General features: G+C 41.8%; 1 protein-coding gene across 2 annotated transcripts in view; it reads right to left on the bottom strand.

The window, feature by feature from the left end:
* Positions 1-11,550: 11,550 nt before the first annotated feature.
* plxdc1 (plexin domain containing 1) overlaps positions 11,551-27,439 on the bottom strand; it is a 126,986-nt gene continuing 111,097 nt past the window's right edge. For both annotated transcript variants that reach the window (XM_041875602.1, XM_041875616.1), the window contains exons 7-13: positions 14,552-14,651; positions 14,302-14,397; positions 14,089-14,170; positions 13,831-13,891; positions 13,588-13,714; positions 12,398-12,555; positions 11,551-12,001 (exon numbers count right to left, since the gene is read on the bottom strand). In XM_041875602.1, coding sequence (XP_041731536.1) covers positions 11,876-12,001; positions 12,398-12,555; positions 13,588-13,714; positions 13,831-13,891; positions 14,089-14,170; positions 14,302-14,397; positions 14,552-14,651 — 750 coding nt within the window. In that variant the 3' untranslated portion in view covers positions 11,551-11,875. The remainder of the gene's footprint in view (positions 12,002-12,397; positions 12,556-13,587; positions 13,715-13,830; positions 13,892-14,088; positions 14,171-14,301; positions 14,398-14,551; positions 14,652-27,439) is intronic.

Here is a 27,439-nt window from a genome sequence, read left to right as displayed (position 1 = left end):
CCATGCAATCTCCATAGACAAACATTGGCAGTAGAATGGCCTTACTGAAGAGCTCAGTGACATACAACGTGGCACCGTCATTGGATGCCACCTTTCCAACAAGTCATTTCATAAAATGTCTGCCCTGCTAGAGCTGCCCTGGTCAACTGTAAGTGCTGTTATTGTGAAGTGGAAATGTCTAGGAGCAAAAACGGCTCAGCCGCGAAGTGGTAGGCCACACAAGCTCACAGAACGGGATCGCCGAATGCTGAAGTGTGTACTGGGTAAAAATCGTCTGTCCTTGGTTGCAACACTCACTACCGAGTTCCAAACTACCTCTGCAAGCAATGTCAGCACAATAACTGTTCGTCGGGATCTTCATGAAATGGGTTTCCATGACAGGCAGCTGCACACAAGCCTAAGATATATGGTCATACCAAGGATAATTTTGGTGTTTGATTTAGAATTTTAAGACACCTTGAAGTATACCCCCCAAAAATATGATTATAAACATTTATATTTTTATTTATTTTGACATGTATTTAACCCCTTATTTTCGGCACTAAACAGTCTCCATATACAGTTCAAGTCAGAAGTTTACATACACTTAGGTTGGAGTCATTAAAACTCGTTTTTCAAACCCTCCACAAATTTCTTGTTAACAAACTATAGTTTTGGCAAGTCGGTTAGGACATCTACTTTGTGCATGACACAAGTCATTTTTCCAACAATTGTTTACAGACAGATTATTTCACTTATAATTCCCTGTATCACAATTCCAGTGGGTCAGAAGTTTACATACACTAAGTTGACTGTGCCTTTAAACAGCTTGGAAAATTCCAGAAAATGATGTCATGGCTTTAGAAGCTTCTGACATCATTTGAGTCAATTGGAGGTGTACCTGTGGATGTATTTCAAGGCCTACCTTCAAACTCAGTGCCTCTTTGCTTGACATCATGAGAAAAGCAAAAGAAATCAGCCAAGACCCTCCACAAGTCTGGTTCATCATTGGGAGCAATTTCCAAATGCCTGAAGGTACCACGTTCATCTGTACAAACAATAGTAAGCAAGTATAAACACCATGGGACCACACAGCCGTCATACCGCTCAGGAAAGAGACGTGTTCTATCTCCTAGAGATGAACATACTTTGGTGCGAAAAGTGCAAATCAATCCCAGAACAACATCAAAGGACCTTGTGAAGATGCTGGAGGAAACAGGTACAACAGTATCTATATCCACAGTAAAACAAGTCCTATATCGACATAACCTGAAAGGCCGCTCAGCAAGGAAGAAGCCACTGCTCCAAAACCGCCATAAGAAATCCAGACTACAGTTTGCAACTGCACATGGGGACAAAGATCGTACTTTTGGAGATATGTCCTCTGGTCTGATTAAACAAAAATAGAACTGTTTGGCCATAATGACCATTGTTATGTGTGGAGGAAAAAGGCGGTGGCTTGCAAGCCGAAGAACACCATCCCAACCGTGAAGCATGGGGGTGGCAGCATCATGCTGTGGGGGTGCTTTGCTGCAGGAGGGACTGGTGCACTTCACAAAATAGATGGCATCATGAGGAAGGAAAATTATGTGGATATATTGAAGCAACATCTCAAGACATCAGTCAGGAAGTTAAAGCTTGGTCACAAATGGGTCTTCCAAATGGACAATGACCCCAAGCATACTTCCAAAGTTGTGGCAAAATGGCTTAAGGACAACAAAGTCAAGGTATTAGAGTGGCCATCACAAAGCCCTGACCTCAATCCTATAGAAAATGTGTGGGCAGAACTGAAAAAGCGTGTGCGAGCAAGGAGGCCTACAAACCTGACTTAGTTACACCAGCGCTGTCAGGAGGAATGGGCCAAGATTCACCCAACTTATTGTGGAAAGTTTGTTGAAGGCTACCCCGAACCGTTTACAATTTAAAGGCAATGCTACCAAATACTAATTGAGTGTATGTAAACTTCTGACCCACTGGGAATGTGATGAAATAAATAAAAGCTGAAATAAATCATTCTCTCTACTATTATTCTGACATTTCACATTCTTAAAATAAAGTGGTGATCCTAACTGACCAAAAACAGGGAATTTTTACTAGGATTTAATGTCAGGAATAGTGAAAAACTTAAATGTTAAAAAGTTTAAATGTATTTGGCTAAGGTGAATGTAATCTTCCGACTTCCAAATGTATACTGTACTTTCATTCATTTATTCAACTGGTAACGGGGGACATTCAGACGAGTCTTGTGAGTCCTGTGGGCGTCCTAGAGCACAACAACTGACATGTACGTGTTCGTGAGAGTCTCACCTTTTCACAGCAGGCTCATATTAGTGTGTAGCCTAAACTGTTTGGATGCTACAGACAGTAGTTGGCAGACTGGCTGTACCGACTTCAGACGAATCCCAAGACGCTTGTGGGAGTGGTAGAGCAAAACTTGTTCGTGAGAGTCTTATCTTTCCATAGAGAGGTCATAATAGTTTGTAGGCCAAACCGTTCGAATGCTACAGACGATTTTGTGAGAAGTCCGATTTTTGGGATGTCTCAGGGTCCGACAAACTCCACTCTAGCTCTGTCACCTTTCACCGCAGATGTGGTGGATTGGGACACATCCAATGCATAAAAAAACATATCTCTAGCTTAAACTGACAGGGATTTTTTTGTATTATGCTAATTAATTTCCCTCGGGGCGCAGACATCGACTCTAGAAACGAAATAATGTAAATAATGTAGACCTAACCAATCTTTGCTAAATATGTTAACTTTAACCTGTTTGCAGTCCACAGTGTTCTAAGTAATTGCATGGCTTCAATGTTGAAATAATACATAGCATTCACACTGATATAGGGGCTAGGCCTACTGTAAATTGCATTATGGCTAAGCATGGACATGCCAAATGTTGTCAATAAGCAATATTAAATTCACTAAAAAGAGATTTAATAATTCTAATCAAATTCTAAACAAAACGAAACAACAACTTGTTTTAAATAGGCTATGTCTAAATACACTTACAGACACCATAATTGCTTCCCGTGGGCATATACTATTAAAACAATACAGACTATGGAGGGTTTTACGCACATGTAAACTTTTCACAGTAGATGGACAAAGATCCAATATAAAGAGAAAGGGAGAATGTTCACTCACCCTTATACTTCTCCCAAATAAAATGTTTTATATACACTGAACAAAAATATAAATGCAACATGAAACAATTTCAAAGATTTTACTGAGTTACAGTTCATATAAGGAAATCAGTCAATTGAAATAAATTCCTTTGGCCCTAATCAATGGATTTCACATGACTGGAATACAGATATGCATCTGTTGGTCACAGATACCTTCAAAAAAAATGTAGAGGCGTGGATCAGAAAACCAGTCAGTATCTGGTGTGACCACCATTTGTCTCATGCAGCGCGACACATCTCCTTTGCATAGAGTTGATCAGGCTGTTGATTGTGGCCTGCGGAATGTTGTCCCGCTCCTCTTCAATGATTGTGCGAAGTTGCTGGATATTGGCGGGAACTGGAACACGCTGTTGTACACGTCTATCCAGAGCATCCCAAACATGCTCAATGGGTGACATGTCTGGTGAGTATGCAGGTCATGGAAGAACTGGGACATTTTCAGCTTCCAGGAATTATGTACAGATCCTTGCGACATGGGGCTGTGCCTTATCATGCTGAAACATGAGGTGATGGCGGAGGATGAATGGCACAACAATAGGCCTCAGGATCTCGTCACGGTATCTCTGTGCATTCAAATTACCATTGAAAAAATGCAATTGTGGTCGTTGTCTGTAGCTTATGCCTGCCCATGCCATAACCCCACCGCACCCAAGGGGCACTCTGTTCACAATGTTGACATCAGCAAACCGCTCGCCCTCACAACGCCATACACACTGTCTGCCATCTGCCTGGTACAGTTGAAACCGGGATTCATCTGTGGAGAGCACACTACTCCAGTGTGCCCATTGAATTCGGTTATGAGGATGACGAGCCAAAATCCTTCAGTTGTGCAAACTCACAGTTACATCAGCTGTCCGGGTGGCTGGTCTCAGACGATCCTGCAGGTGAAGAAGCCGGATGTGGAGGTCCTGGGCTGGTGTAACAAAGTGAAAATGTAGAGTTTCCATCAACCTCGCGCGCAATGTAGACATTAAAGAACGCCGCAGTTCGCGGTAGAGTAGTGGGTGAAACCATTCACTTCAGGAAAAGGGGTGATATAAATAAAGTTTCCTTTAATTTTGTGTTACTGAATTCATAAAAATATTTGCTGCTATTGTACTAAGGTTGGTAATACGAGAGGTCTTCGAACTTATCATTTTTTGTACTATTTTCTTTTGAAAGAACAACTAGTGGGTTTTGAGTGCTATTTGGGAAGTTGGTCTGCCTGCTCCTCAGTCTGAGAGAGATATTCTGAGAGCAGTGAACGTGTGGCTGTGACCGTCCTGTCCATCCCTGTCATCACTGTTTGATATATTTTACTGCAGATAAAAACCGAGTCAACCTGAAGTGTGGGTGTCCGTGTGCCTTTCTTCTGGGGGGATATGTGAAGTTGGTTAAACTGCCGTGGTTACACAAGGTATGCGGTTGCCAAATTCTCTAAAAAAACATTGGAGGCAGCTTATGGTAGAGAAATTAACATTCAATTCTCTGGCAACAGCTCTAGTGGACATTCCTGCAGTCAGCATGCCAATTGCACGCTCCCTAAAAAATCTGTGGCATTGTGTTGTGTTACAAAAGTGCACATTTTTAATTGGCCTTTTATTGTCCCCAGTACAAGGTTCACCTTGTGTAATGATCATGGTGTTTAATCAGCTTCTTGATATGCCACACCTGTCAGGTGGATGGATTATCTTGTCAAAGGAGAAATGCTCACTAACAGGGATGTAAACAAATTTGTGCACAAAATTTGAGAGAAATAAGCTTTTTGTGCGTATGGAAGATTTCTGGGATCTTTTATTTCAGCTCATGAAACATGGGACCAAAACTTTACATGTTCAGTATACAGCACGTATTGGAACCCTCTTGCAGATCGCATTCACACTTCTTACCATAAAACCAGGACAGTGAATAATTCGAATAAGTTTGGTTTTAATAAAATTAAACAAAAAACAAGCATTCTGTTAGTTTTTTTCAACAACAATAAATACATGTAAAATGTAATGATATCATAAAATCGTCAGGATAAAAAAAGACACGATACATTGCTGTTGAACCAGCCTTTGTTATGGTAGGCCTAGGGTAAGTAAGGGTAGCCTACATAGGGCTTGGGTTGAAAAAATATTAAACTTAAAAACAAACAACTATTACAGGAAATAACTTCTAAATACGAGGTTTGCCGGTATTCACCGAGGTTCTCATCTCTTGTTTCATGATGGGCATGGACACGTAGTCTACATCATGGAGGGGGTATTACGCACGTCCAAAGCATGGCTAAAATATTGTAGGCCTGCCTACAATACATAGATATTAAGGGAATGTCAGCTCCTCTCAAACTTGATATTTTAATAAAGCTTTGGTGAGTAAGATTTATTTCCAAGCGGTCTCACAATCCAAACACTTTATCAACGGTCTTGACTAGCCTACTTGATTACATTGGGCAGGGTGAAAAGAAAACAGCTTTTATTGAGAGGAGGGAGGTTATGCTTGGTTTTTAATGTTTATAAATATGAAGTATATAGGCACCAAAAGCACATCTTGTTCCATGTGCATATGGGCAGTGTGCGTCACGACTGGATAGGCTGCGTTTCCGGAGTCAAAATTCATGCCATAACCAACTGCATTAACACTAAAACCAGCTTTTGGTTGGACTTACAGTGGGGGAAAAAAGTATTTAGTCAGCCACCAATTGTGCAAGTTCTCCCACTTAAAAAGATGAGAGAGGCCTGTAATTTTCATCATAGGTACACGTCAACTATGACAGACAAATTGAGATTTTTTTTTCCAGAAAATCACAGGATTTTTAATGAATTTATTTGCAAATTATGGTGGAAAATAAGTATTTGATCACCTACAAACAAGCAAGATTTCTGGCTCTCACAGACCTGTAACTTCTTCTTTAAGAGGCTCCTGTGTCCTCCACTCGTTACCTGTATTAATGGCACCTGTTTGAACTTGTTATCAGTATAAAAGACACCTGTCCACAACCTAAAAAAGTCACACTCCAAACTCCACTATGGCCAAGACCAAAGAGCTGTCAAAGGACACCAGAAACAAAATTGTAGACCTGCACCAGGCTGGGAAGACTGAATCTGCAATAGGTAAGCAGCTTGGTTTGAAGAAATCAACTGTGGGAGCAATTATTAGGAAATGGAAGACATACAAGACCACTGATAATCTCCCTCGATCTGGGGCTCCACGCAAGATCTCACCCCGTGGGGTCAAAATGATCACAAGAACGGTGAGCAAAAATCCCAGAACCACACGGGGGACCTAGTGAATGACCTGCAGAGAGCTGGGACCAAAGTAACAAAGCCTACCATCAGTAACACACTACGCCGCCAGGGACTCAAATCCTGCAGTGCCAGACGTGTCCCCCTGCTTAAGCCAGTACATGTCCAGGCCCATCTGAAGTTTGCTAGAGTGCATTTGGATGATCCAGAAGAGGATTGGGAGAATGTCATATGGTCAGATGAAACCAAAATATAACTTTTTGGTAAAAACTCAACTCGTCGTGTTTGGAGGACAAAGACTGCTGAGTTGCATCCAAAGAACACCATACCTACTGTGAAGCATGGGGGTGGAAACATCATGCTTTGGGGCTGTTTTTCTGCAAAGGGACCAGGACGACTGATCCGTGTAAAGGAAAGAATGAATGGGGCCATGTATCGTGAGATTTTGAGTGAAAACCTCCTTCCATCAGCAAGGGCATTGAAGATGAAACGTGGCTGGGTCTTTCAGCATGACAATGATCCCAAACACACCGCCTGGGCAACGAAGTAGTGGCTTCGTAAGAAGCATTTCAAGGTCCTGGAGTGGCCTAGCCAGTCTCCAGATCTCAACCCCATAGAAAATCTTTGGAGGGAGTTGAAGGTCCGTGTTGCCCAGCGACAGCCCCAAAACATCACTGCTCTAGAGGAGATCTGCATGGAGGAATGGGCCAAAATACCAGCAACAGTGTGTGAAAACCTTGTGAAGACTTACAGAAAATGTTTGACCTGTGTCATTGCCAACAAAGCGTATATAACAAAGTATTGAGAAACTTTTGTTATTGACCAAATACTTATTTTCCACCATAATTTGCAAATAAATTCATAAAAAATCCTACAATGTGATTTTCTGGAAAAAAAAATCTCATTTTGTCTGTCATAGTTGACGTGTACCTATGATGAAAATTACAGGCCTCTCTCATCTTTTTAAGTGGGAGAACTTTCACAATTGGTGGCTGACTAAATACTTTTTTCCCCCACTGTAAATATCCCTACCAGCGCTGCCTGAATTTAGCACTTTGGATCATGTTTTTAAGGAAACGCCTCAAATATTTCCACCCTCCCATCTGAGCGCAAGCATGCTGATGTTAGACAGGTAAATTGCTGAACCTGGAGTTAGGGTTGGAAAATGCCAGTGCGCCAGTTTTTAAGTGCGTTTGACGCTAGCACCACCTTAACGCCAGGCGAAAATAGAGACCAAATTCAACACGCTGTCATTGACCTCCATATAAAAAAATCCTCACTTAGTGGGCTTATTTTCGTGCACCAATTTTGTTTTTGTAAAACCTCTCGCTTTGCCTATTTCTCTCTGGCCTCAACTGATAATTGTGCACTAAAACCTTGAATAACTGTATCGGCTATGCCATGACTGACCATGTGCTTGAACAATGCTCATTTATTTGAGTGACTCAAGGATTTTATCAAAACCAATCACAAGTTTTTATTGGAACATTTTGAAACAGTAATGATGTCAAACAAAAAAAGTACTTTTTTTCATATGCTAAACTTAATGACAGTACATTTCTCCAAAACAATGTAACCAGGTTTTTCCAAAGTGGTTCATGGCAATAATGATCATTATAATCACTAAAAGATATCTGTTATAGTGAAGTCCATGTGGCTATAGTACGGTACATATACTGTAATTCAACGGTTGTTCACCAACCAAGACATTTTAGAAAACACAAGATATCTTCTCAAAACAGAAAAAAATGAAAACACAACCATTATAAACTTGGTTTGCAGTAATGAAGGCTAGTGTGTCTGTACCATTCCCTGACTTTACACACAATGTGTATTCAGCTCTTTCCTCTCAGATGGAGTTTTCCCAACATCCATCCTCTCTGATTATACATACAGTGCCTTCGGAAAGTATTCAGACCCCTTGACTTTTTCCACATTTTGTTACGTTACAGCCTTATTCTAAAATTGATCAAAATAAAAAATATCCTCAGCAATCTACTCACAATACCCCATAATGACAAAGAGAAAAAAGTTTTTTTTTTTAAATAAAAAATAAAAAACAGAAATACCTTATTTAGATAAGTATTCAGACCCTTTGCTATGAGACTCGAAATTGAGCTCAGGTGCATCCTGTTTCCATTGATCATCCTTGAGATGTTTCTACAACTTGATTGGAGTCCACCTGTGGTAAATTCAATTGATTGGACATGATTTGGAAAGGCAAATCATCTGTCTTCAGTTGAAGTCGGAAGTTTACATACACCTTAGCCAAATTAATTTAAACTCAGTTTTTCACAATTCCTGACATTTAATCCTAGTAAAAATTCCCTGTCTTTGGTCAGTTAGGATCACCACTTTATTTTAAGAATGTGAAATGTCAGAATAATAGTAGAGAGAGTGATTTATTTAAGCTTTTATTTCTTTCATCACATTCCCAGTGGGTCAGAAGTTTACATACACTAAATTAGTATTTGGTAGCATTGCCTATAAATTGTTTAACTTGGGTCAAACGTTTCGGGTAGCCTTCCACAAGCTTCCCACAATAAGTTGGGTGAATTTTGGCCCATTCCTCCTGACAGAGCTGGTGTAACTGAGTCATGTTTGTAGGCCTCCTTGCTCGCACACGCTTTTTCAGTTCTGCCAACACATTTTCTATAGGATTGAGGTCAGGGCTTTGTGATACCTTGACTTTGTTGTCCTTAAGCCATTTTGCCACAACTTTGGAAGTATGCTTGGAAGTATGCTTGTGGTCCTCTGTAGCTCAGCTGGTAGAGCACGGCGCTTGTAACGCCAAGGTAGTGGGTTCGATCCCCGGGACCACCCATACACAAAAAAAAAAATGTATGCACGCATGACTGTAAGTCGCTTTGGATAAAAGCGTCTGCTAAATGGCATATTATTTATATTATATTAAAAAGACCCATTTGCGACCTAGCTTTAACTTCCTGACTGATGTCTTGAGATGTTGCTTCAATATATCCATATAATTTTCCTTTCTCATGATGCCATTTATTTTGTGAAGTGCACCAGTCCCTCCTGCAGCAAAGCACCCCCACAGCATGATGCTGTCACCCCCGTGCTTCACGGTTGGGATGGTGTTCTTTGGCTTGCAAGCCACCCCCTTTTTCCTCCAAACATAACGATGGTCATTATGGCCAAACAGTTCTATTTTTGTTTAATCAGACCAGAGGACATTTCTCCAAAAAGTACGATCTTTGTCCCCATGTGCAGTTGCAAACCGTAGTCTGGCTTTTTTATGGCAGTTTTGGAGCAGTGGCTTCTTCCTTGCTGAGCGGCCTTTCAGGTTAAGTCGATATAGGACTCGTTTTACTGTGGAAATAGATACTTTTGTACCTGTTTCCTCCAGCATCTTCACAAGGTCATTTGCTGTTGTTCTGGGATTGATTTGCATTTTCACACGAAAGTACGATCATCTCTAGGAGACAGAACGCGTCTCCTTCCTGAGCGGTATGATGGCTGCATGGTCCCATGGTGTTTATACTTGCGTACTATTGTTTGTACAGATGAACGGGTTACCTTCAGGCGTTTGGAAATTGCTCCCAAAGATGAACCGGACTTGTGGAGGTCTACAATTGTTTTTCTGAGGTCTTGGCTGATTTATTTTGATTTTCCCATGATGTCAAGCAAAGAGACACTACGTTTGAAGGTAGGCCTTGAAATAGATCCACCAATTGACTCAAACTGTGTCAATTAGCCTATCAGAAGCTTCTAAAGCCATGACATCATTTTCTGGAATTTTCCAAGCTGTTTAAAGGCACAGTCAACTTAATGTATGTAAACTTCTGACCCACTGGAATTGTGATACAGTGAATTATAAGTGAAATAATCTGTCTGTAAACAATTGTTGGAAAAATTACTTGTGTCATGCACAAAGTAGTTGTCCTAACCGACTTGCCAAAACTATAGTGTTTACAAGAAATGTGTGGAGTGGTTGAAAAACGTGTTTTAATGACTCCAACTTAAGTGTATGTAAACTTCCGACTTCAACTGTATATAATGTCCCACAGTTGACAGTGCATGCCAGAGCAAAAACCAAGCCATGAGGCAAAGGAAATGTCCGTAGAGCTCCGAGACAGGATTGTGTCGAGGCACATATCTGAGGAAGGGTAGAAAAACATTTCTAGAGCATTGAAGGTCCCCAAGAACACAGTGGCCTCCATCATTCTTAAATGGAAGAAGTTTGGAACCACCAAGACTCTTCCTAGAGCTGGCCGCCCGGCCAAACTGAGCAACCGGGGGAGAAGATCCTTGGTCAGGGAGGTGAACAAGAACCCGATGGTCACTGACAGAGCTCCAGAGTTCCTCTGTGGAGATGGGAGAACCTTCCAGAAGGACAACCATATCTGCAGCACTCCACCGATCTGGCCTTTATGGTAGAGTGGCCAGATGGAAGCCACTCCTCAGTAAAAGGCACATGACAGCCTGCTTGGAGTTTGCCAAAAGGCACCTAAAGAATCTCATGAAACCAAGATTGAACTCTTTGGCCTGAATGGCAAGCGTCACGTCTGGAGTAAACCTGGCACCATCCCTACGGTGAAGCATGGTGGTGGCAGCATCATGCTGTGGGGATGGTTTTCAGTGGCAGGGACTGGGAGACTAGTCAGAATCGAGGGAAAGATGTACGGAGCAAAGTACAGAGAGATCTTTGATGAAAACCTGCTCCATAGCACTCAGGACCTCAGACTGGGGCAACAGTTCACCTTCCAACAGGACAACAACCCTAAGCACACAGCCAAGACAATGCAGGAGTGTCTCTGAATGTCCTTGAGTGGCCCAGCCAGAGCCCGGACTTGAACCCGATCGAACATCTCTGGAGAAACCTGAAAATAGCTGTGCAACGACGTTCCCCATCCAACCTGACAGAGCTTGAGAGGATCTGCAGAGAACAATGGGAGAAACTCCCCAAATACAGGTGTGCCAAGCTTGTAGCGACATACCCAAGAAGACTCCCAAGGCTGTAATCTGAGTACTTATGTAAATGTGATATTTCAGTTTATTCTTTTTTATAAATTAGCAAAAATGTAAAGAAAAACTGTTTTTGCTTTGTCATTATGGGGTATTTTGTGTAGATTGATGAGGGATAAAAACAATTTTAAGCATTTTAGAATAAGGCTGTAACATAACAAAATGTGGAAAAACTCAAGGGGTCTGAATACTTTCCGAAGGCACTGTAGGTCCTCCTTCCTCTCTTCCTTGAAGTTATCGCTGATCTGATATGACATGATTGGTGAAATCAATGTAGTGGACTTCTTGCTCACCTATCAAATAATGTTAGATCTGTGCTTACCTCAAGGAAGGAGGAAGGATGTATTATCAGAGTATTCGAACAGGGCCATAGAAAGCTGCTGCATGTTGGACAGGCGATGAGCGAGAGACACAGAAAAAACGGACAAAGTACTGTTCTCTACAAGCAGTTCCTTTTTTAATCCCCAAAATGGCACCCACTCCCTTGTCCGACTTTGCCACGGAAGTCCAGCCTACTTAGCAGCACTGTTCGGCCTCAATGAAACCCTCCTTATCGTGACCCCCCAGCTCCACCTCAGCATAGGTGGAGTGGCAGCTCTGGTTGCGGAACTTCATAGATGGCCAGTAGTTATTGGTGTGTCGCTGTGAACAACAGACATTTTAACCAACCAGGATTAGTCAAATCCAGGAGTACAGTACAGCCCTAGACCAGGGTTGTGTTCAGTAGGGAACAACCATTTTGAAACAGAGTGAAACGGGGAGGTACTAACTGAATGTGTCCAATACAAACACAGATTTTTGATTCAGTGCAAAATGGTAGGCAACAGTGTGCCTTACTGAACACGACCCAGCACATCTGGCCCTCAAGGGCCGAAGTCCTGCTACCTATCGTTTCTCCGTGGCATGTAATTTATATTTTCATGCTGTTGATCATAGCTTAAATTGAGTCATGCATCCCTGTGCTAGACATTTCTATATAAGAACAGAGCATCCAAGTGGAATTTATTTAATTCTGTAAGGGCCTGCTCTCAGTCTCACCTGCATGAGGTAGAATGGAGGAGCAACAGTGGGGTGTGTGTTGATATAGTAGACAGCCAATAGGGTTAGGGCTACCAGCAGAATGAGGGCTGCCACCACACCTGCAATAATCGCAGTGTGCTCTGTCCGTTCCTGGTGTGGAGGACCTGTTTGCAAGTCTGAGAGAAAAGAAAAGCGAGGTAACGCTAATTATTCTAATCATTGGAATGATTGTGAATAAGAATTGCTAATGTCAAATTAAATTAGCCCTAGTCTACCCTGCTACGCTTGGTAAAATGGCTAAAGGAGAAGGCATAGTGCCCAAAACAGGATACATATAGTATAGACAGTTGGCCAGCTTCACTTGCGCATTAGCGACGGTTATAGGACAAAAGCACATCACAAAGACAGAACAACACAAGACTTACAGTACAACACTATGAACTCAAGACTCTAGCAGCATTCCAATGTGCCTGGAAATGTTGGTGATAATAAAGGCTTGGAACAGCCAGGATATTGTCTTTCAATAGGTAGCGCACCAAAAGGTATATTTTATTCATAGTTGCATTCAGGATATTTTTTTCTAAATGTTTAACTGAGTTTATCCTCTCAGTGGCTCAGTCAAGTCTAAGGTCAGTGGCTCCGGTTAAGGATAACATTACTCACAACCAGGCAGCCTCACTGACTAATGCAAAACACCCACATAGCCAACCAATTACAAGCCAACTCACCACCACCATTGTAACGAATGAGAAGTTTGGTATCATCTGTGGATAAAAAGAGAGTATTGTTGTACAGACACATAAGATGGGAAGAGACAGACGGACACAGACAGACAGACAAACAAACAGACAGACAGAACTTGGACAAAAGAAAGCAAGCACAGAAAGCATGGATTAGCATCTAACTATATTTATCCATAATTTGAGGGTGGATTTGGGTTGCTGCTACATAGCAGAACTTGAAATGTCTCCTTATAATTATAAACATATGGAGAAAAACATTTCAATCTGGAAATTGTTAAATGTCTCAACCTGGCAACATTGATTTCCTACGTTGACATTGGACTGGGTCATTTATCTGGGCTGGACCATACTATCTTTAATAAGATAATGGGGGTGTGCTGATTTGGTATGTGAGTGGCCAGCAACCCTGGGCACCACTATAACTCAGACCCAGCAGAGGGGTGGTGCTTCCGGCCCCCGACTCACCCTCTGTGACGGGGATATCTGAGAGCACTGCAGAGGAGGGCGTGGGCTCTGGGGTCGATTGGTTGAAGGGCCCCATGGAGCCCTCAGGACCTCCCTGGGTGTAGTCCTCACAGGTGCCTTCTTTTGCCTGAAAGAAAGTTACAAAATAATATTGGCGGGAGTGGGCGAGTAACGGTTGTTAGATGTAATTTGTTGCAACGTCATCTTCTGCTTTTTCGGCACTACGATCTAATGCCATCTCACCTCTTCTGGACAGTTGTAGTCGAGCCACTCCTGTCTGTGACGATCAATTCCATCAGAGCATCTGAAACACATGTGGAGAGGACCGAGAGAGAGGACAATTATGCAATATAATACACAATACAACGCTAATAAACAATCTTTACGTCTCACGTTAGTCCTTCATACATGACATTAAGTCAAACACTCACATGTATACATACACACGCACAATCACGCACACTCGCAAGCACACACACACAACAATCACACACACCTCACCTTTGCAGTGTGTTGCACCAACCACAGCCGTTTGTCTGGTTGGATATGAGACAGAGTTCACAGGTGGTGTGTTGGAGACATGCTGGGAAAATCAGACAAATGATCCATTACAACTTTTACAGGCTTGTTTTCAGTAGGGGGAAAGCGTGAAACTGCCATCATGATGTCACAAGTTTGGCTGAGTAGGGGTCTATGAGAACAATGCATACTCACTGGGCAGTGGAGTGAACTCAAAGGCAGAGTGATTGATGATCTTAGTGGTGTCAATCTCTACTCTATGGTACTCATAGATGGTCCGCCGTCTTGCATCTATAGGAAGGAAATCAAGTAGAAGTAGGGCGAGTATTCTTGACCTTGTGACATTCACACAAATAACATGATGCTGATCTAAAACCTGTCTGGGTACAGTAGAGAGGGAAGGATATTGGATGTCAGGAGTGAGTGTAATCTTGTTGTGACTGACCTGAGGACTGTGGAGAGGGGAGGAGGGCCATGAATGCGTCAGACAGGCCCACCTTCACTGGGTGTTCAGTGGAGTTGATCTTCTCCACTGGCAAAGGAACCTAAAGGAGGAGGAGAAGGAGGGAATCAAAGACTGGAGAGTTGGCTTTTGCTTTTTTACAGTTAAGTTGGCTTTGGGAGACCGGTCGAGATATTCCCATTTTGAGCTAGGGTGCGCCTACAGTGATCAATAACATGGTCGAAAATCCTAACCTGTTGTCGTGAGTGTTCTACGTCTCCGAGTGAGTATTATTTTATATCTAAACTCAGCAAAAAAAGAAACGTCCCTTTTTCAGGACCCTGTCTTTCAAAGATAATTCGTAAAAATCCAAATAACTTCACAGATCTTCATTGTAAAGGGTTTAAACACTGTTTCCCATGCTTGTTCAATGAACCATAAACAATTGATGAACATGCACCTGTGGAACGGTCATTAAGACACTAACAGCTTATAGACAGTAGGCAATTAAGGTCACAGTTATGAAAACTTAGGACAATAAATAGGCCTTTCTACTGACTCTGAAAAACACCAAAAGAAAGATGCCCAGGGTCCCAGCTCATCTGCGTGAACGTGCCTTAGGCATGCTGCAAGGAGGCATGAGGACTGCAGATGTGGCCAGCGCAATGAATTGCAATGTCCGTACTGTGTGACGCCTAAGACAGCGGTACAGGGAGACAGGATGGACAGCTGATCGTCCTCGCAGTGGCAGACCACATGTAACAACATCTGCACAGGATCGGTACATCCGAACATCACACCTGCGGGACAGGTACAGGATGGCAACAACAACTGCCCGAGTTACACCAGGAACGCACAATCCCGCCATCAGTGCTCAGACTGTCCGCAATAGGCTGAGAGAGGCTGGACTGAGGGATTGTAGGCCTGTTGTAAGGCAGGTCCTCACCAGACATCACCGGCAACAACGTCGCCTATGGGCACAAACCCATCGTCGCTGGACCAGACAGGACCAGACAGCTCTTCACTGACGAGTCGCGGTTTTGTCTCACCAGGGGTGATGGTCGGATTCGCGTTTTACACCGAGGCCTGTACTCTGGAGTGGGATCGATTTGGAGGTGGAGGGTCCGTCAGGGTCTGGGGCTGTGTGTCACAGCATCATCGGACTGAGCTTGTTGTCATTGCAGGCAATCTCAACGCTGTGCGTTACAGGGAAGACATCCTCCTCCCTCATGTGTTACCCTTCCTGCAGGCTCATCCTGACATGACCCTCCAGCATGGCAATGCCACCAGCCAAACTGCTCGTTCTGTGCATGATTTCCTGCAAGACAGGAATGTCAGTGTTCTGCCATGGCCAGCGAAGAGTCTGGATCTCAATCCCATTGAGCACATCTGGGACCTGTTGGATCGGAGGGTGAGGGCTAGAGCCATTCCCCCCAGAAATGTCAGGGAACTTGCAGGTGCCTTGGTGGAAGAGTGGGGTAACATCTCACAGCAAGAACTGGCAAATCTGGTGCAGTCCATGAGGAGGAGATGCACTGCAGTACTTAATGCAGCTGGTGGCCACACCAGATACTGACTGTTACTTTTGATTTTGACCCCACTTTTGTTCAGGGACAAATTATTCAATTTCTGTTAGTCACTGTGGAACTTCTTTAGTTTATGTCTCAGTTGTTGAGTCTTATGTTCATACAAATATTTACAGATGTTAAGTTTGCTTAAAATAAACGCAGTTGACAGTGAGAGGACGTTTCTTTTTTTGCTGAGTTTTTAAAAGAGGCCAGCTATCTATGGCTACAGCTAGCCTTTCTGCCGCACTGTGCCCATCTATTTCAATGTTTGGATAAGAGGACAAGGCCATACACATTTTATTAACTGTTTAACAGATTTAATATTTTTTTAAGTGAGATGAGCAAGCGAAAAAAATAAAATAAAATAAAGTTCAACCCATTGTACAAAATACTGAACAACCTCAGTACAACACCTTGCGTTTACACCAAGCGACCTCACAAAAACATTTTCGCCTTTTGGTATAACGGTCACAGGGACCAGGGTTTGAGTCCCAGTCAGGGTACCCCTACATTGGTGTCAGGTGTTGGATAGCACCTTTGAAAGCATGGCTGAATCTCAAACCGAACACTTAGCCCCCAAACCCTTTATCGAGTGGCCACTTGCTGATGTATTCGACAGTGATCACTCAAGTCTGCATGTGTTTTGGCCAAAATGAGCATTGAGACGATGCGCACTTGACGTCCCAACTGCCCCTTATCAATATTCCCAAATTCTAAATCCATTCGTGAGCATTCTCCCGCAACCTGTCTTGTACATTTTACATTTTACATTTTAGTCATTTAGCAGACGCTCTTATCCAGAGCGACTTACATGAGCAATTAGGGTGCCTTGCTTAAGGGCACATCAACAGATTTTTCACCTAGTCGGCTCGGGGATTAGTATTCAGACCCCTTGGATTTCTTCACATTTTATTGTGTTACAAAGTGGAATTAAAATTGATTAATCTTTTTTGTCAACAGGCTAGTAGAAGATGTTTTTTTTTTTTAAATAAAAATTAGATCACTAAAATATAGTCATTGCATAAGTATTCAGTAAAATGTTGCTTAACAAACAGCATAATAAATTAGATAATAGGGGTTGACATGATTTTTGAATGACTAGCCCTTCCTCTGTCCCCCATACATACAACATCTGTAAGGTCCCTCAGTCACATATTGAATTTCAAGCACAGATTCAACTACAAAAAATTTAATATTTTGGAGATTATTTCATTTTCAAATAACTGAAAGTGAGAGGTTGTAATCTGAATAAAGGGGAAAAGGCCATTCTTGAACACGAGGTGAGCTATTCTTACTAATCTGCTAGAGAACCAGTTCGGATTTAAGTATAGTTTATGTATGACTGAAGCCTTTAGTGAGAGGTCTAATGCTTTAATATTTAATAATTTCTGCCCTCCAAATTAATATTCATTATATAAATAGGCCTGTTTATTTTTGTCTGGCTTGCCATTCCAAATAAAATTGAAAAAAAACAACAACAACTAGTCAGGTGTAGGCAGGGCCATAAGCAAACAGGTAAACTGGGGGGGTGAATAGTTATGCACGTTTAGTTTTTTTGTCTTATTTCTTGTTTGTTTCACAATAAAAACTATTTTTCATCTTCAAAGTGGTAGGCATGTTGTGTAAATCAAATGATACAAACCCCCAAAAAATCCATTTTAATTCCAGGTTGTAAGGCAACAAAATAGGGAAAATGCCAATGGGGGTGAATACTTTCGCAAGCCACTGTATAAGCTTGCTGCTTAGCAAACTGTTGGAAAACATTGTGTTTGACCAAATACAATGTTATTTCTCTGTAAACAAATTTACAACAGACTTTCAGGATGCTTATAGAGAAGAGCGCTCAACATGTACTGCACTGACACAAGTGACTGATGATTGGTTGAAAGAAATTGATAATAAGAAGATTGTGGGTGCTGTACTGATAGATTTCAGTGCAACCTTTGATATTATTGACCATAACCTTTTGTTGAAAAAACGTACACTACCGGTCAAAAGTTTTAGAACACCTACTCATTCAAGAGTTTTTCTTTATTTTAACTGTTTTCTACATTGTAGAATAATAGTGAAGACATCAAAACTATGAAATAACACATATGGAATCATGTACTAAGTAAAAAAGTGTTAAACAAATCAAAATATATTTTATATTTGAGATTCTTCATATATCCACCTTTTGCCTTGATGACAGCTTTGCACACTCTTGGCATTCTCTCAACCAGCTTCATGAGGTAGTCACCTGGAATGCATTTCCATTAACAGGTGTGCCTTCTTAAAAGTTCATTTTAATGCATTTGAGCCAATCAGCTGTGTTGTGACAAGGTGTGTGTGTGTGTGTGTGTGTGTGGGGGGGTAATACAGAAGATAGCTCTATTTGGTAAAAGACCAAAGTCCATATTATGGCAAGAACAGCTCAAATAAGCAAAGAGAAATGACAGTCCATGATTACTTCAAGACATGAAGGTCAGTCAATCCGGAAAATTTGCAGTTGCACAAACCATCAAGCGCTATGATGAAACTGGCTCACATGAGGACCGCCACAGGAATGGAAGACCCAGAGTTACCTCTGCTGCAGAGGATAAGTTCATTAGAGTTAACTGCACCTCAGATTGCAGCCCAAATAAATGCTTCACAGAGTTCAAGTAACAGACATATCTCAACATCAACTGTTCAGAGGAGACTGTGTGAATCAGGCCTTCATGGTCGAATTGCTGCAAAGAAACCACTACTAAAGGACACCAATAAGAAGAAGAGACTTGCTTGAGCCAAGATACATGAGCAATGGACATTAGACCGCTGGAAATTTGTCCTTTGGTCTGGAGTCCAAATTTGAGATTTCTGGTTCCAAAAAGATGCGGTGTGGGTGAACGGATGACCTCTGCATGTGTATTTCCCACCGTAAAGCATGGAAGAGGAGGTGTTATGGTGTGGGGGTGCTTTGCTGGTCACACTGTCTGTGATTTATTTAGAATTCAAGGCACACTTAACCAGCATGGCTACCACAGCATTCTGCAGCGATACGCCATCCCATCTGGTTTGGGTTTAGTGGGACTATCATTTGTTTTTCAACAGGACAATGACCCAACACACCTCCAAGCTGTGTAAGGGCTATTTTACCAAGAAGGAGAGTGATGGAGTGCTGCACCAGATGACCTGGCCTCCACAATCCCCCGACCTCAAACAAATTGAGATGGTTTGGGATGAGTCGGACCGCAGTGTGAAGGAAAAGCAGCCAACAAGTGCTCAGCATATGTGGGAACTCCTTCAAGACTGTTGAAAAAGCATTCCAGGTGAAGCTGGTTGAGAGAATGCCAAGAGTGTCATCAAAGCAAGGGGTGGCTATATGAAGAAACTCACATATAAAATATATTTTGATTTGTTTAACACTTTTTTGGTTACTACATGATTCCATATGTGTTATTTCATAGTTTTGGATGTCTTCACTATTATTCTACAATGTAGAAAATAGTAAAAATAAAGAAAAACCCTTGAATTAGTAGGTGTTCTAAAACTTTTGACTAGTGCTGTATGTTTTCATTATCCAATTGTATTGCATCAATCTCAGACGGCTGTTTATTGTCTGTATCTGATCTCTAGAGCATATCATACCCCAGTCCTCTGCTGAAATATCTTCCTGCATATCTTGTATCCACTGAAGTCTCTTACTCTCAGAGTTGTCTTCATGAGTAGCTACCATTTTCCCATATAATGATGTAATTTGACCTCTCCCATAACACATATTAACAGAGAGCATTTCTAAGGTGGTCAAAGGAGGTTGTAGGGCAGATTGTTTTAGACTGGAAAAAAATTAAGCTTCTCAATTGAAAGTATTTGAAAAAATGCTTTTGTGGTAAGTTAAATCTTCCCTTTAGTTCTTCAAACGACATGAGCCCTTTTTCATGGTATAAGTCTATTACTTTAACAATACCTTTTCTTGCCCATTCTTTAAACTCCAAGTCATTGTTACCAGGTGTGAAATTGTAATTGCCCCAAATTGGTGTAAAACTGGATAACACAGGGGATCCACCCAGATATTGCTGTACTTCGTGCCATACAGTTAGGGTGGTTTTAACAAAGGGATTAGTAGTATTCTTCTTTAGTTTCTTAAAGGGAGTTGAGTACAAATATCCATCCAAAGTTAAGCCTTTAGTGGACAGCATTTCAGTCTGCAGCCAGGGTAAGGATGGTTTCTTGGAGAACCAAAACATTGAAGCCCAGTAATACGTAACCCCCCTCTGTCATAGGGTAAATAAAGAAGAGAAAGTCTAAGCCTTGGTTTTCTGTTGCTCCAGATAAAATCTGAGAGTATCTTTCTGATCTTTGAGGAAAATAAAGGTGGTGGAAAGAGATAAAGAAATTTGGGCAGAATATTGATCTTAATGATATTTATTCTACCAATTATGGATATAGGCAATGATGTCCATCTGTTGATGGATTCTGTTACATTCGTTACCATAAATTAATAATTTGCAGAACTCAAAGAGCTAATTTCTGGTGTGATTTTAATACCAAGATATGTGAAACCTTGTGCTGTACAACTGGATTCAGTCTCTCTTGCTTGTTGAGGAAAAGGATGGAAGATTTGGTTTTATTAACTTTCAACCCAGAAAACTGACCAAAGTTATTAATTAAATTGGAGAGGGAAGAGATATAAATCTTTTGATCTGTGAGGAATAAGAGGGTATCATCAGCATACAGGGCCACTCGATGTTCAAAATCTGATGTTTTAATTTCACTAATTGACGAGTGGGCCCTTACTGCAATGGCAAAGGGTTCTATATCTAAAAGAAAGAGTCCTGGACTGGCCGGACATTCTTGTCTCGTGCCCTGAAAAAGCTTAAAAGCTTGTGAAATCAAGTTGTTAGTGGCAACTTCTGCAGTGGGGTCGGTATATAATATCTTAATCCATTTACAGAAGTAGTTCCCAAACCCAAATCTCTTAAGCACTTCAAATAAATAAGACCACTCAACTCTGTCGAATGCCTTCTCTGCATCAAGTGAGAGTAGGGCAGTATCAGGGGACCCTTCACACATGTGCACTATGTTTAGTACATACATTTTTTTCACGAAGCCATTTTGGTCTTCATGTATTAGATATGGGAGCACTCTATCCAATCTCCTGGCTTTAGCAATAATTTTTGAGTCGGAGTTCAGAAGAGAAATCGGTCTGTAACTTTCACATTTTGTTGGGGATTTATCAGGCTTCAGAATAAGAGTGATTAAAGCACTCCTTAGAGAGCGGGGAAACAACCTTGCTGAAAGGATTTAGCATACATGTCAAATAGTGGACCTAGAAGTTTGTCCTTAAATATCTTATAAATATCTATTGGGAGCCCATCTGGACCTGCCACTTTACCTCCCTTCATATTGAAAATAGCATCAGATATTTCAACACCATCCAATTCCTTTTCCAGATCCAATTTTGTGTCTTCTGAAATAGAGGGAAAATCAAGACCATCCAAAAATGATGTCTGATTAGTTAAGTTCTCAGGAGATTCAGAGTTGTAAAGTGTGATATTGTTATTTTTACTGCTGCTCTTTAATAATTTTTACTTTTATTTTGTATTATTTCGTCTTTTTTTGTGAAATTGTTTTTGGTATTCTTTCTTAAAACTGCATTGTTGGTTAAGGGCTTGTAAGTAAGCATTTCACTGTAAGGTCTACACCTGTTGTATTCGGCGCATGTGAGAAATGACATTTGTTTTGATTTAATTGTCGGCGAGTAACATGAATAATCCCTTTTACTCGAGTCCTCCAAGGTTCACATAGATTTAAGTCCTTAATGAAATGCTGTAATTTCTTTCTAATCTGGGAGTGGGAAGTGTCTAAACCAGAGGAGCGATCTAGATGAGGATCAAGAGTGCAATTAAAATCCCCTGCCATTCGAATTCTGGAAAGAAATGGGTATTCTTCAAAGAAATCTCTCTTCATTCAGTGTCCATCCAACGTCTCTACACTGTCCCAGGAAGGAAGACTATCAATATAAATACATTCTCAAAGAATTTGGGATTATCATCATCAAATAAAATGTTATTTGTCACATGCAGCGAATACAACAGGTGCAGACCTATGCATAGATAATAAACAGCGAGTAGCAGCAGTGTAAAAACAATGTCAATGTAAATAGTCCGGGTGGCCATTTGATTAATTGTTCAGCAGAGAGAACAGTCTATGACTTGGGTGACTGGACACCACCTAGTATATAGGTCCTGGATGGTAGGAAGCTTGGCCCCAGTGATATACTGGGCTGTACGCACTACCCTCTGTATGCCGAGCAGTTGCCATACCAGTTGGCGATGCAACCGGTCAGGATGCTCTCAATGGTACAGCTGTAGAACCTTTTGAGGATCTGGGGACCCATGCCAAATCTTTTCAGTCTCCTGAGGGGGAAAAGGCGTTGTCGTGGCCTCTTCACGACTTTCTTGGTGTGTTTGGACCATGATAGTTTGTTGGTGATGTGGACACCAACTTGAAACTCTCGACCCGCTCCACTACAGCCCCGTCGATGTGAATGGGGGCGTGTTCGGCACACCTTTTCCTGTAGTCCACGATCATCTCCTTTGTCTTGCTCACGTTGAGGGAGAGGTTGTGGTACTGGCACCACACTGCCAGGTCTCTGACCTCCTCCCTATAGGCTGTCTCATCATTGTCGGTGATCAGGCCTACCACCGTTGTGTCGTAAGCAAACTTAATGATGGTGTTGGAGTCATGCTTGGCCACGCAGTCGTGGGTGAACAGGGAATACAAGAGGGGACTAAGCACGCACCCCTGAGGGGCCCCCGTGTTGAGGATCAGCGTGGGAGATTTGTTGTTGCCTACCCTTACCACCTGGGTGCGGCCCGTCAGGAAGTCCAGGATCCAGTTGCAGAGGGAGGTGTTTAGTCCCAGGGTCCTTAGCTTAGTGATGAGGTTTGTGGTCATTATGGTGTTGAACGCTGAGCTGTAGTCAATGAACAGCATTGTCACATAGGTGTTCCATTTGTCCAGGTGGGAAAGGGCAGTGTGGAGTGCGATTGAGATTGCGTCATCTGTGGAACTGTTGGGGTGGTATGCGAATTGGAGTGGGTCTTGGGTTTCCGGGATGATGGTGTTGATGTGAGCCATGACCAGCCTTTCAAAGCACTTCATGGCTACCGACGTGAGTGCTACGGGGCGGTAGTAATTTAGGCAGGTTACCTTCGCTTTCTTGGGCACAGAGACTATGGTGGTCTGCTTGAAACATGTAGGTATTACAGACTCGGTCAGGGAGAGGTTGAAAATGTCAGTGAAGACACTTGCCAGTTGGTCCACGCATGCTCTGAGTACATGTCTTGGTAATCCGTTTGGCCCTGCGGCCTTGTGAATGTTGACCTATTTAAAGGTCTTTACATGACTAGGATGAAGATTCACGTTGTATGCCACGGATGAACGCCTCGGCTTGAGAGGGAGATTCAAACCTGTGTGACCGTCCATTGTAAGTCAGACGTAGTTTAGCTGGGAAGGCTATTCCATAGGCAATGTTGATCGACCTGAGCTGGCGTTTGACCCTGTCGTAGCCTTTTCTTTTTCCGTGCAGGTCCACGGATAGGTCAAGGAAGAACATGATCTCTCAGTCCCTGTACATCACCTTGCCCTTGGCCCTGGCTTTCCGCATCACTCTGACTTTGTCTTGAAAGTTGAGAAACTTCATGATAAGAACTCGAGGAGAGAGGTGGTTTCTCGGGCCTGTAGGAGCCGGAAGCCGATGGGCTCTTTCAATGCTGTGAGGAAAAAATCCTGTATAACCTATTTAAGCTTGTATAGCAGAAACAATTTAATGATTAATTACTTTAATAGTTCTTAATGCTAAACTTTGTTATGCACATGCGCTGTATGAGCCTTAAATCTGTAAATTTCCACTGTCTGTTTGAAGGTCTTGTAAGAAGGACCTGGTATTTTTCCAGTCTACCTCTGTTCAACTTACAGTGCCTTGCAAAAGTATTCATCCCCCTTGGAATTTTTCCTATTTTGTTGCATTACAACCTGTAATTTAAACAGATTTTTATTTGGATTTCATGTAATGGAATTACATGTAAATTCAAGGCACACTTAACCAGCATGGCTACCACAGCATTCTGCAGCGATACGCCATCCCATCTGGTTTGGGCTTAGTGGGACTATCATTTGTTTTTCAACAGGACAATGACTCAACACATCTCCAGGCTGTGTAAGGGCTATTTTACCAAGAAGGAGAGTGATGGAGTGCTGCATCAGATGACCTGGCCTCCACAATCCCCCAACCTCAACCAAATTGAGATGGTTTGGGATGAGTCGGACCGCAGAGTGAAGGAAAAGCAGCCAACAAGTGCTCAGCATATGTGGGAACTCCTTCAAGACTGTTGGAAAAGCATTCCAGGTGAAGCTGGTTGAGAGAATGACAAGAGTGTACAAAGCTGTCATCAAGGCAAAGGGTGGCTATTTGAAGAATCTCAAATATAAAATATATTTTGATTTGTTTAACACTTTTTTGGTTACTACATGATTCCATATGTGATATTTCATAGTTTTGATGTCTTCACTATTATTCTACAATGTAGAAAATAGTAAAAATAAAGAAAAACCCTTGAATTAGTAGGTGTTCGACAACTTTTGACCGGTAGTGTATTATTATTATTAACCTCCGCCCCTGTTTATCACTTAACCTCCACCCGTCCCTCCTCCATCCCCTCATCCCCTCCCTTTGCCCCCCAAATCTTGACCTCGGATTACGGGAATCCTCCAGAGCTCAGGCATCAGCACTTTGCCTTGCCCCCAGCTCAGGCCAGCTCGGAGGGGGATAGGTTTTCACTGCTGGCCCCCCTGCTTGGGGTTAGCATTGCACAACCACCACCCAACCTGGGGAGCTGTCAAACACCCTCACCATCCCTCACCAGGCAGTCTGCAGTAAGGAAGAGACTAGAAAGAGAGACCCAGTGAAGAACCAGGACTCTGGAATAGTCTAGACCACATTCCTCTGAACCAGACCTGACAAGGTATTGTGAAGTTATTTTGGTTTACCTGTGTGAGTCAATCACCGTGTTGCTGTGATTTGTCTGCATAGTGGTTCAGTATAGTGATGTAGTGATTTAGAATTATTTAGAATATACAGCCTGTCTGTAGTGATTGTAAACAGTATGGTGCACTGAGTGATTCACTTCTTGGTCAGAAACCGGTCTCTCAAGAATTTAAACTTTTCCTCCAGTGGGACATTTATAAATGTTATGCTTTGCCCTCCTTGTGCCCTGTAGATATGAAATGTACTAATATACTGTAGTTCTTTCAATTTGGCCCCATGAAAATAAGACTGTTTTTTTTTTTTGGCTAGAAAATTAATGTAGAAATTAATTATACAATGCATTTTTATGCCTTGCACATACAGTATGCCATATTTCTGACAATAAGAAATGTCCACTGTTTCACACTTTTTTGAAAACTTTCTGTACAGTTCCAGTATGGAACTTATGTACCTCTATACAGTTAAGTTACACAGGCCTACACAGTATAGCCAGTGTATGTGTAGATGTATACTCCAGAAAATGCTAGGCATTTGTCTGTGAAGCTAATTTTGCCTTTAGTGCATTTCTGTAGTGCTTTTGGAGCCAGCCCTGTCAAGGATAGCGTTTTAAGACATCCAGTGTCTCAGGGTTTTACCCTCTCTCTGTTCACCAAGCTTCTACAAGCCTCATATCACACACTCTTCAAAGAGAGAAATGTATATTTGCAATATATATGCCAACATTTCTATTTTAAAAGTATATATTGCAAGGCATAATGTATTGTCTAATACAGTGTAGAAATATAACATTCTTACCATAATGTGTGTAGAATAGGTAAAGATCATTGTATTTTACAGTAACTTATAACATAATAGTTTTATGCATGTTATTTACTCTGGAATATATACTATAAAGAATGCACTCCATAAGTAACACAATACAAAATCTTTTAAAATAAGTGCTCTATATTTTTGATATCCCTATAATTCCCTGTGTAAATCCCTGTATATATTTAGTGTATCTGTTATACAGCCTGTAAATGTACAGTGCCTTGCAAAAGTATTCATCCCCCTTGGTGTTTTTCCTATTTTGTTGCATTACATTTTATTTGGATTTCATGTAATGGATATACACAAAATAGTCCAAATTGGTGAAGTGAAATAAAAAAAATTACTTGTTAAATATAATTCTGAAAAATAAATAAAGGAAAAGTGGTGCGTGCATATGTTTTCACCCCCTTTGCTATGAAGCCCCTAAATAAGATCTGGTGCAACCAATTACCTTCAGAAGTCACATAATTAGTTAAATAAAGCCCACCTGTGTGCAATCTAAGTGTCACATGATCTGTCACATGATCTCAGTATATATACACCTGTTCTGAAAGGCCCCAGAGTCTGCAACACCACTAAGCAAGGGGCACCACCAAGCAAGCGGCACCATGTAGACCAAGGAGCTCTCCAAACAGGTCAGGGACAAAGTTGTGGAGAAGTACAGATCAGGGTTGGGTTATAAAAAAAATATCTGAAACTTTGAACATCCCACGAGCACCATTGAATCCATTATTAAAAAATGGAAAGAATATGGCACCACAACAAACCTGCCAAGAGAGGGCCGCCCACCAAAACTCACGGACCAGGCAAGGATGGCATTAATCAGAGAGGCAACAAAGAGACCAAAGATAACCCTGAAGGAGCTGCAAAGCTCCACAGCGGAAATTGGCTTATCTGTCCATTGGACCACTTTAAGCCGTACACTCCACAGAGCTGGGCTTTACGGAGTGGCCAGAAAAAAGCCATTGCTTAAAGAAAAAAATAAGCAAACATGTTTGGTGTTCGCCAATCTCTGCCATGAGGGCAGACTTTTCCACCAAACTCAATGGTGTCCTGACAGGGATTAGTGAGGTTAAACGTAACCTTCTAGCCTACTTCACGTGCTTGGACGAAGCAGAGGAATGCATTAGTATGGTGGAAGATACTGTCGTCACTGTCAAATCAACGACTGAACAGTTGGAAAAACAGCTGGCGGACGATACTTCAAAACTAAGCTTGCTCGAGAACCACTACAGGAGGTCTAATTTGAGACTGGTTAATCTACCCGAAAAGTGGAAGATGGTGACGCAGTTGCATTTCTTGAGAGATGTCTTCCCGAGGCATTAGGGCCGGACAACTTTCCGGACCCCCGCGCATTGTCGTGGAAATTCTAACTAATAAGGAGAGACAATCTTTATTTGATATTTATTAATTATTGCAATAATGGAGCTGGTCAATGACCACCCGTAGGTGATCGTTGAGAGCCCAACAATAAAGGAAATGCTGACGTCTTATATAGAG

Source organism: Coregonus clupeaformis, chromosome 1 (assembly GCF_020615455.1).
Source record: "Coregonus clupeaformis isolate EN_2021a chromosome 1, ASM2061545v1, whole genome shotgun sequence".
Classification (NCBI taxonomy): domain Eukaryota; kingdom Metazoa; phylum Chordata; class Actinopteri; order Salmoniformes; family Salmonidae; genus Coregonus; species Coregonus clupeaformis.
This window is presented reverse-complemented; position numbering and strand designations above follow the sequence as displayed.